The sequence below is a fragment of the Lolium perenne genome, chromosome 3, assembly GCF_019359855.2.
Source record: "Lolium perenne isolate Kyuss_39 chromosome 3, Kyuss_2.0, whole genome shotgun sequence".
Taxonomy (NCBI): domain Eukaryota; kingdom Viridiplantae; phylum Streptophyta; class Magnoliopsida; order Poales; family Poaceae; genus Lolium; species Lolium perenne.
This window is the reverse complement of record NC_067246.2, coordinates 148,007,494-148,018,958: the sequence shown is the minus strand read 5'-3', so window position 1 is coordinate 148,018,958 and position 11,465 is coordinate 148,007,494. Positions and strand designations below refer to the sequence as shown.

The 11,465-nt window shown below is 44.3% G+C and overlaps 1 protein-coding gene across 1 annotated transcript; it reads left to right on the top strand.

The window, feature by feature from the left end:
* The first annotated feature begins 4,920 nt into the window (after positions 1–4,920).
* Positions 4,921–8,722, top strand: LOC127327005 (histone-lysine N-methyltransferase, H3 lysine-9 specific SUVH1-like). The gene is made up of 3 exons (XM_051353783.1): positions 4,921–5,031; positions 5,795–7,841; positions 8,412–8,722. The coding sequence occupies exon 2, from the start codon at positions 5,813–5,815 to the stop codon at positions 7,796–7,798; it is 1,986 nt and encodes a 661-aa protein (XP_051209743.1). The 5' UTR covers positions 4,921–5,031; positions 5,795–5,812; the 3' UTR covers positions 7,799–7,841; positions 8,412–8,722.
* The last annotated feature ends 2,743 nt before the right edge of the window (positions 8,723–11,465 follow it).

The window sequence follows — 11,465 nt, the reverse complement described above, 5'->3', positions numbered from 1 at the left end:
ATGCACACACACACTTGAGTTTGTCCTCTTGCGGCATAGAGGATTGGGATTTTCTCTCATCGAGAGCATTTACTTATTTGCTATTTACTTTTCACACTTTATTTTTATTGCAAACTATACTTCTTTCTTGTCATTTCTGCTAACCAATACCTTCAGCTAGCTCCTCGTGGATTTGACAACCTTTCTTATTGAAAAGTACTACAATTGATCTCCTGCACTTGGGACCCATCATGGCCTCGACGAGGGAGGCCGAGCTGGGACGGGGAAGTGGTGCAGGAGTTGCGCCGAGACGAGCTAGATAATATGGAGGTGGCGCCGGTCGAAGGGGGCCTGGGAACCATCCCGGCGACGAGAATCTGTGGAAGGAATCGGTGGTCACCTTCAGCAACATGAGATAGAGAGCGGAGGACACGGGCAAGAGGTCCAGGTGAACGAGGAAATCACCGTGAGCAAGATGGTGTGGTCGAGGTCATCGGAGGACCACTGGCGGTGTCGGAATCGACGACAAACGGCGACGGTCAGAGAAGAGTAACGGCGAAGTAGCGCTCAATTTGAAGGTCTCTTGCTCGATTTTCTTGGACGAGGAGAATCGCGACGACGAGGCAGAGCTCATGGTGGCTTCAGAACAGAGCGGGATGGCCGGAGGTGGTGGGGCACCGACGAATTTGGGCGGAAGCGCACATGGAGAAAACCCTCCTTATTCTGGCTTGCAGTAGAAGAAAGAAGGGAGGGCGATAAAGGCGTGGGCGAGTAGTAGAAGGTTGGGCGTGGTCCAGGATGAGGATAAGAAGGAGGAAAAGCGGCGTGGTGGTTGAGGGAGGAGGGAAGGAGAGGAGCGCACGACATGGGGACCATGGAGCTCACGCTTGATGTGTGCCCCAAGACGACAAGGAGGAACTCGTCCTCCATCTGAACCGGTACGGGCCAAGCTAGGTTGGGCTAGGAAGGGGCAGGGAGAGGAGGGGTGGCTGCATGGGCTGCTCCGAGGAAGGAGAAGAAAAGGGCCAGCATGGGGTTAGGGTTAGGTTTTTCTTTTAAAATTCTTTTCCTTTTATTTTTCAAATTGTTTTTCAAAATTGATTTGAAAACAGTTCAAACAAAGGTTTTAATTTTCGAAAATAGAGTTGGAGAGAAATAAAATAAGAGCCAAAGATTTATAGCAAAATAAAAATATAGTTTTTTAGGGTTTTGTTAAATGAAAGGAAAGAGGAGGTTTTATACAGACTTCTTCTGGATTATCTATGCCATACTGTATTCTCGTAAGATGATACACGCTAGCTAAAGATCCACCGGGTGCTACATCATAAGCACATTGGGAGCGTAAATAATTGTAACCATATTCATATAAAATGACAGCAATGGAATCCCAATCCCCTGCTTTTATTTGTAAAGTCTCTATTCCTCGGTGATCAAAGCCCAAAGATCTATGAACTACCTCATGTTTGACTAGCCAATTAGATAACCAACCCTGCTGCATTGTCTTCATCTCTCCCTCTTTGTATAAATATTTCACATTTCGGATGCAAGAAAGATTGCCCGGCTTTTCATTTTTCTACACAAAAAAGCCCCATCCCTCCTAATTCACTAATTTGTAGGAAGGTACTGGACTTTTGGATTTGAAAAAAGTTTCAGAAGATATATCTAAAGTAGATGGTGATTGATAGAGCAATTCTTGTTCATAAGTTCCAGTATGAGTACTGCGTTAAATAAACCATATGAGTGGGAAATATTGAAATAGGGTTTATAAAAAAATTATTTTGTTAAAAGCATGGATGATATAATGCATAATGTCATGATGATAAATAAAATAAAAAAGAACAAGCAAATCTAATAGGGTTATTTTCCTGGACTGTTACACGGCCCCTCCTAGGCTCAAAGTTGTCGCGGATGTTTATTCCGCCAGGCCCATGGGGCCTAGCATTTTCGGCAGGTGAGCAAGGGTGCGGTGGCGTGTAGCACTGCCTTGGTGGTGAAGCGTTACGATATTTATCTTTGCCAGTGAACATTGGGCCCTTCCCGTTAGGTTTATCCTTAGGAGTATCCGAAGATATGGGGATCGCGCTTGGGTGTTCGTTGGTCTTTCTCCAGCGCTCCGACGAACCAGTACGAGATTGTTTGTCACGGTGCCCATGTTGTTTTCCGGCAGACAGATTTTGAGTTGTGGACATGCAAGCATCCAGGTTGGATTCCAACCTGCGCGAAGTATCCGCCTTGCTTTGCTGCTTCATGGCAGTGCCAACGATCATCCTTAGGTACTCGAGGTCGGCGCTATCGTCATCGTTGGCCAAGAGCTCCGGTGCTTTCTGCATATTATTCTTTGGGGTTGCCAGAGGTCTGCGGTGTGATGCATCATCGAAGTTGATGTTGCGAGGGGGATCGTATCTCTCTGCCTTGTCCTCTTCTTCCTCGTGTCCTCCTGGGTTCGCTTGACTTGCGTCTACAGTTGGGCCTTGAATGCTTCCACTTTCCGAAGGGCTTCCTCTGTTTTCCGCTGATGCATACGGGCTTGCTCGTACTCTTTGTCGGTAGCGACTTTATCCTTTAGGATGTCCGAGTTAATCTTGTTGAGGTTCTGAGCTTCAGCCAGGAGTTCTTATTGTTGTGGGTATACTTCATGGGTGTACCATCGACAGTGCCTAGATCCGGCAAGCCCGGGTGGCCCATAGACGGTGATGTGGCATGTGTCCCATCGGGCGGCCCCGTTGCTGTTGATCATGAAGGATGAAGTCCATCCCAGGATAGGGAAGCCGGATCCTAACCGACCTTCGGAGGAAGTCGGATCCGTGAAGGCCCATGAGGAACCCGGATCCAGTACGACGTAGATGGAAGGCGGATCCTGGACGTACACGGCAAGACATTGTACCGTAGTTAGGCAATCTGTAATCTGGCTAGGACTCTCCATGTAAACCCTAGATCTGTGCGCCTATATAAGCCGGATCCTGGGAGCCCTAGTGGCACAACCACAACTCATTGTAACAACGCGAAAGCGCCCAGATAATTCCAGACAAGCAGCAGTAGGCCCTGTCATCGTGCAGGTGTTCCGAAGCTGGGTAAATCGCGTACCACCGTCCCGTGTGCACTCCGCCCTATGGCCCCTACTTCTCCCCCTCGTGAGGATCCCACCTCCGAGGCACCGTCGAATAGGCAACGGCACTTATCGTTTTTCTTCAAAGGCTTTCGGATTCGTCACCAGATCTGGGGTGAGGGAATTGTTTAGGATTTCCTTGTGCACGACATTCTCTCCGTTTTTTACAGCTAGCCACATGATTGCCTCAGCTGCTGTTTCCTCCGCGAAGTTCGGGTTCCGGCCTAATGGTTGATCCATCCGACGGGTACGAACCCATGGCAGAGCATCCGGAATAGCTGGATCCGAAATTGCTCCTTGCGGTGGATTCTTATCTGAATCGTCATCCTCGTCCTCATCTAGGCCAACTAAGGTCGTGACCTGCTTTGGCGGAGATGATTCAATGTCAGCTTCCTCATCAGCGCCTATCTCTTTGCACCACATGTCGCATTCGTTCGACGGGGGAGATATCATCTGCGAGTGGGCTGAGGTCGTCGAGCAAGGATCCATCATTGTCTTCGGCACCCTCTGGCTGCTCGGATCATGTACCCTCTTCAGGAGAGGCGGATCATGGCGTATGTTTGAGGAAGTGCACGAAGTGGCACCTCCGTTTCTCTAACACATGAGAAACCCAAGTGGATTTGCGTTGGTATTCCACCGCTTTTTCCTGCTCAGTGGCGGATAGGGTGGGCGTCGAAATTTCCAGATCTAAGGCGGAATCTTCCTTAGGAAGCTCCAGCGACTCAGATCGGATCTTTGCAGCTGAGTCTAGCTCGGAGGCAGTCGTAGTTGTAGTACTTACCAGGGCATTTCTGTCGGAACCGACTGTTTTGCCGATGAAGATGTGTACCCCGTCGATCGGGATGATGGAGAGCTTGACGGGGTCTATCCTAGCTGGAATCCAGCACTTGTCCGGCGGGACGATCGGAAAGTTGCTGGCGTACAAGACGCGCCCCACGATGATTGTGTCGCCGACGCCTCCAAAGTCGGAACCCGTCCGATTCCGGACTCCAGATGCCGCTGGCTCCACGGTGGACGCCAACTGTCGTTGCCTAGTTGACAATACCCTGGAGGAGGTATCCTCATGGAAGGGGGAAGAAGATGGGGCCAAAGGGTGAAGAGCCACGGGACAGTGGTACGCGATTTACCCAGCTTCAGATCACGCTGCACGGAGGCTGCTGCTTGTCTGGAATTATCTAGGCGATTACGCGTTATTATGATGATTTGTGGTTGTGCCTCGGGCCCATATGATCATGCTTATAAAGACGCACGGATCTAGGGTTTCTACGGAGAGTCCTAGTCCTACCTAGAATAAAAATTGTCTAACTTCATTGATCCTGCTACCTTCGTGGGTCTTCACGGATCAGACTCCTGGCGCATGTCAGGGTGGATCCGACTTCTTGTTCCTGGGATGGATATCCTCCATCTTCAATCAACATCAACTGGACTGTCTGGTGGACTATATGCCACCACCACCATCTGTGGGCCACCTGAACTTGCTGGATCTGGATATCGATGATACACCTATAAAGTATACCAGAATATTTCATTTTCTTTCTAAAAGGCAAAATGGTTGACATAAAAATATTTCTATATTTTAATTTCAAAAGAACTTCACGTATCAGGCCCTTTATGAAGGTGCCATAGGATTTTCATGTAAGCTTTATCTTTTGTGATGCAGAGAGAACCAAACCGCACCGCTGTTTCAGTTAAGCAGCGTTCCAGTAAAATCTAGTAGCGACATGAAGTATGAGCCAGAGCCGAGTGACACGAATTCCCTTCTGAGCCCGTACACGTGTGCAGTGCATTGAGACGACTTAGTCCTCGGGGAGAGACTCCAACAGTACAAAATGCATTTTCATCTCTCCAGCTTGTGAGACCACTTGAGAGAGTGGCGCACATCGCACACCAGAAAGTGCTTCATTGGGCCGGGAGCTTGCTTCGACGGCATCGATCGATTTCACAAGGTTTCTCCTGTTCTGATCGCTGATTCTTTTCTCCCTCACTGTCTCTCTTCCTAGTTAATCGTCTTCAGGTTTTACCGTCGCGTGGCCATTTACACTTCTGATTTGTTATTTTCTAGTGTTCTCCGTTATGCGTTGAATAGCTTCAGATGAAATTTTAGTTGCGGACATTCTTAACTTCTGGTTGAGGCACAGGAGATCCTCACCTGTTGTGATCCATTGTAGTATTTCTATAATTATGTTTCTGTTGAACGGCGGCTGCTCTTTTGGTTAGTTTGTATGTGAGGGAGTGACATGCTCAAATATCAATGCACTCCCCATATGAAGATATATCTCCTCAACACAAGTGCAAGTTAGAGTAGTACCCAGTAGACTAATACTCCTTCACTTTCAGAATAAGTGTAGCGGATTTGTCTAGATTTATCTAGATTCACATGTATCTAGACTTATTTTAGTGATAGATGCATACGAATTAAAAATCTGCGACACTTATTTTGGAAAGGGGGGAGTACAATAGTTGAAAAAACATCTGCATGTTTTCTATGTTCGATTGCTGCATTTCGCAACCCATTGTGTTGAGGTCATGTTCCCTAATTTAGGAGTTGATTTTCGGTTATGAATTTACAGATTATATATTATCTGGTCATTTTTCCTTTATATATTATCTGGTCATTTGTCTAGTATCACAGTAAAATATCAATGTCAGTAACTCAGTATACATTCACCCCCCGGGCTGTTCAGTGATACCTGTGTTTGCTACTGCCAGGAGTTGAGTTCATTCACCATGAAGAGATTGAAAGAAGAAGCAGTATCTGATGAGGAGCAACCCATGAAACCGAAGCCATTGCTATTACTAGCGCCGATGTTCCCTACTCCTAGTGCACATGCTGTGGCAACTGATCCACCACTACTTGATCTCACGCCATTCAGGCCCAGCTCCTCATCAGCACCGCATTCACCAGCTCCAGCTTCATTTGATGCACAGATTTGTTTAAAGGGTGCACCAATTTCAGGGGCATTTTCTACACCCCATCATGAAGATGAATGCTCGCGTAAAGATTACAGGCGTTCTCGTGAGCTGAAAAAATTAGCATCAGTGAGGAGGTCCACCAAGAGGGCCCGACCGGCTAAAGTTTCCGACCAAGCTAATGTCAAGCTGAGGTCGAGAAAAAGTGTCCCTAACAAAGAGCTCTGCGTTTGGCAGCCCCCCTTATCAGATAATCCAAGGGAGTCCGCAGAACAAATCATGATCATGTTCGATTCTCTCCGGCGCCGTACAATGCAGTTGGATGAGAAGGAAGATTCTAGCAAACGTGCTGACTTGAAGGCTGGTGGTCTCATGATGCAGAATAACATGAGAATCAATAATGTCAAGATGGTAGGACATGTGCCTGGTGTTGAAGTTGGCGATATTTTCTTTTTCAGGATTGAAATGTGCATTGTTGGTTTACATGCACCAGCCATGGGCGGCATCGATTACATGCCTGTTAATAGTGTCGGAAAAGATGAGAGTCTGGCTGTCTGCATCATTTCGTCTGGTGGCTACGATAATGAAGAAGATGATACAGACATTTTGGTGTACACAGGACAGGGAGGCAACAGCCGGAAGAAAGAGAAGCATGACCAGAAGCTTGAAAGAGGTAACCTTGCTCTCATGAACAGCAAGAACAAGAATACTCAGATAAGGGTCGTGCGCAGCACACATGACCCCTTCCGTCACTCAGAAAAGATTTATATATACGATGGGCTTTATCGCATCGAAGAATCCTGGATGGAAAAGGCAAAGAGTGGTTTTAATGTTTTTAAGTACAAGCTGAGAAGGGAGCCAGGGCAACCTGATGGAATATCAGTTTGGAAGATAGCTCAGAAATGGAAAGAAAATCCCGCCACAAGAGAAAACATTATACAGATGGATTTATCATCAAATGTTGAGAACATTCCCGTGTGCGTAGTTAATGATGCCGGCAATGTGGAAGGACCAATCCACTTCAATTATGTTACTGGGGTGAAGTACTTAAGACCACTCAGTAGGGAAAAACAATTACAAAATTGCAAGTGTCACCGTGTGTGCTTGCCTGGTGACCCTGATTGTTCATGCGTACAACAGAACGGTGGCGATCTTCCATACACATTATCAGGACTGCTTGTGAAGCCCACTCCAATACTTTACGAGTGCTCTTCTAGTTGTAAGTGTTCTGAAAACTGTCGAAACAGGGTCACACAGAAGGGCATCGAACTGAACTTTGAGGTTTTCTGGACTGGGGACCGTGGATGGGGTCTCCGCACTTGGGATCCTGTCCATGCTGGTGCATTCATCTGTGAGTATGCTGGTGAAGTCATCGACGAAACCAAGGTGAACATCGATGTTAAGGAAGATGATTATATATTTGATACATCATGTACAAGTGAAAAGGTTTCGAGATGGAATCAAGGTACAGAATTGCTAGAAGAAATAAGTAGAGGTGCAACAACTGAGAACACTAAAGATTTACCTATCATCATAAGTGCAAAAGATTCTGGCAATGTGGCCCGATTCTTGAACCATAGTTGTTCTCCGAATCTCCTTTGGCAGGCGGTGCAGTATGACCATGGGGATGATAGGTACCCGCACATAATGTTCTTTGCGATAAAACATATTCCTCCGATGACTGAACTGACCTATGATTATGGTACAAGAGGGGCTCCTCCTGGCTTTGAGGGCATATTTCCTAAAGCTTGCAAGCTCAAGCAATGCCTCTGCGGTTCTACAAATTGCCGAGGCTATTTCTGATAAATCATACGTTGGGCACGAATGAACCAATCTATTAAACAAGGTAAAAACTGTTATCTCATCTGTACATTGCACCGACACATCTTTTGGGTTCTCTGTTCATGCTTAGCAACCATGTGCTAGATTTTTCCATTATATTCTTTCAGCGTTTTTCATATAGTATGATTGGCTACACATAAAATTTTCGTTACTTACGAATTTATTATGCATGTTTACACCCAATACCTGCAGAAATGACATTATTTGTCTCCCAGAAAGATCTGTCAGTAAGACATCCTGCTTGAACTAAACTTGTCACATGCTTCCTGGATTTGTGAATGAATCCAAATAATCTTGCCTACAGTAAATTAAGTAGCCATAGCAGGAGGCGATTTAGGCAAGATTAGCCTCAAGACACTACTATTTTCTGTCAATTGGTCAGACGCACTGCAAAACATGAAATTAGCTCAGTACCATTACACAATTGAACCCCTTTGCCAGCACACACATTTTGTCACTATTTTTTTTCCTGTAATGTGTAGGGTTAAATATATTAGAAATTCCAACTTTGCCTCATTTATTCCATGTATTTCATTGCCCCTCTCCAACTCTTTGACCCCAGGCACCTTTTCAGGTTATTATGCTGCTCCAGTACATCGCACCTGTAGTCGACTGTCTTACTTTGCTTTATGAGATGCCGTAGGTATATCTGTGTTTTGGATGCTGATGAGAAAGGCAAACTAATCAGTGAATGCAGAAAATGGTGTGGTTGGCATGAGGGTGCTCAGTTTCTGGTTATGTTGGTGGAAACCACAAAGACTAAAAGCCTGTAGTCGGTGGCATGACATCCTCACATTTTGTGGTTAAACATCGCTGAATCACTGATTGTGTGTACCCCAGTCATGTGTTCGTCATGCAAGTATGTCGTGTGTAAATCTTGCCCTAGCAATCTTCTCAACAAGCGAGCACCATATACTCTGCTGGGTTAGTTTTACCTCTGTGGGTGGATGAGAAGAATGACTGTTTGGTTTCCTGCCTCATATTCTGTGGTGAAAGGAGCAAATGTGACTGTTGCATTTAAATTGGGTTTCTGTAGTAGATAAATATGCAGTGAAGCAAAAAAAAAAAAAAAAAAAAAAAAAAAAAAGAATTTTCAGAGTAGAACTATGAAAATAACTTTGAACATACCATGTTAAGATAAGTGATTATCCTACCATATTACTTCAAAATGCCTAACTAATATGGTGTGCAGCTACCCACACCTGCATACGTAGTCCAATGAAGAAACAAACATGGGCAACCTCAGCTATAATAGCATACAACTTTCACCCACCAAGAGGGGTATATCTCGAAGAGAGGCTTCTCAGTCATACATGTCTCACAGTTACATCTCTATATATACTAATCCACTGTACCTGGGCAAGATACTGCCACTTGTTTGTTTATACAACGTACAAAAACATATATATCCATTTCGAAAAACAAAAACATATATATACTGACATTGCAATCCTTCCTTGGGCACCTTCACTTGGATTTATTTTGAAATCGTTGGCGCTTCTTGCCCCCTGAGTTATTACCTCCACCCCATGCACTGCCCCAGAAAAACAACGACATCCAGAACAGAACTGCAAAGAATATCCGCGCCGTATCCTGTAATCTTGACAACTTTTCTTGCCAATCTGGTCCAGAGAAAAACAACATCAATCATGCAAAGTCATACCACGTGCATGCACACACTATGTAGGACTAACAATCTTGAGAGACTATCGTAAAACAGAAAGCCATATGAAATTGGAGAGTTAAAAACTGATGGATAGTGAACTCATAAGACCATATGCTGTATTTGCTGGTTAAAAGCTCAAACTGATTGACTGTTCCTGCTCAGAGCTCCAGATACAATGTCTCAACAACAAAACCCGCATATGTTGCAACCTATTAATGCATGACATGCATACAATGAAGTTCCACGGCGCTTCTAATAAGTGTTGATGCACTTCACTAACCGGCATACATATTTCTTTCATAAATGATGCACCAACACTGAGAGGAAAAACTGATCTGCCCTGAAGTTGCAACTTAGGTTTAAATAACATAATCCTATCGAATTGTTCTATAAGTATTAACTTTTCATAACCACCATGGAAAGGAAAAGATTTTGGAAGTGATTATGTTTTCTCATGGATGCAACGACATCTTAATTGAATTCTTACATAGCATGCATATTCAGATCTTCGAAATTTGCTATGTTATATGTCAAAATAGGCAACCTTCAAGCAAGATTTACAAAGGGATATCTAGCCCCCTGGTTGCAAGATGCGACAGTCTTTGCTATGGAATGTGGTTTCAATAGGGCGGTGTTGGAGGTCGACTGTTCAGAGCTGGTGAGACACTGGTTGGAGCGAGAGTCTGATAGGTCTATCATTAAACATATACTAGATGGATTAGCGAGCTAAGTGTCTTTTATTTCTTTTAGTATTGTTTTTGCTTGTCGCGAGGCTAACCAGGCGGCTCACTCTTGTGCAAAATATGGGTTACTGCAAGAGGGGTCGTTTTTATGGGATACTGAGCCAACTGCCCTTCTTTTGCAGTCTTAGGACTGATTGTAACACTATGGTTTTGAATTAATAAAGCTCCCAAAAATTCCACTTGCAGTTCTCTGGTAATCTTTTATGTGAACTCAGTTTAGAGTTTAGACTATCTGTATTGACCAACTAGACTCTGAGAATATGATAGCGCTCCAAGAATATGGGTCTATTTCGACTGGATAGATCAGATCAACCAATCAAGAGAATATAGGAACGATGATCAGGAATCATGGAGGCATTGAAAATGATAATATGTTCGGTAGGACCAGAAACATATATGTAATATTCTAGAACTGTGGCATTCATCTAAAAAATTAGAAGTAAGAAGTAATCAAAGAGGTCTGTGGTGGGTGCAAAGAATCTGCTTGTTGCTAGCGGCCTAGCGCTAGGGTAAGCTCGTTTGAAACATGCAGCAATAATGCAAGAGTGACATATAGATCAGCTCAAAGGATCAAACATATAAATTGATCCTTACTACTAGAAACAATTTCTGCAATGGTGGTTAATAAAGCCTTAGGATATTAATAGCTTTACAAAATTCAGTGACTAGAAAGTACAGCAATATTTTACTCAGTGAGCAAAAGATAGTTTCCTGGTTTTTTTAACTAGGTTTAGTGGTTGTTTATATTCAGGTTCGAATTTAGGTACTTCAAAATAAAATCTTCTGCATTTAAGTCCGCCAGATAAAGTAACATTACTCGCTTACTCAGTGGTTTGGCGGAAAAAAATTAAACAAAATGAGCTTATCCCTTAAGGAGAATATTGGTAAAAGATCCAGTAAGTGACATTTTACAGGAACTACTGTCACTCATGAGATGAAGTAGTCAACACTCGAAATAACAAACAATCCATTCAGGACCTCGACACACTGAAGTCAACAGTAGCCAGCCGGGTGGAGGAGGGAAACTTATAAAGAAAGACGTTAAAATGGAATTATTTGATCATCTAAATGTCCTATACGCACTAAGAGAACAAAAATTCCCCCGCAAATTATTCACCTTTCTAGGCACCCGATTCAATCAAAATCTGCCTACACGTGGGAACATACATAGCGCGCTCGACAGCAGTCTCACAAACATAAAATTGGCAAATCCGGACAG

What these genes read in the sequence shown, in the direction of transcription:
- LOC127327005 (XM_051353783.1), top strand. Translation starts at nt 5,813, where the DNA reads ATGAAGAGATTGAAAGAAGAAGCAGTATCTGATGAGGAGCAACCCATG.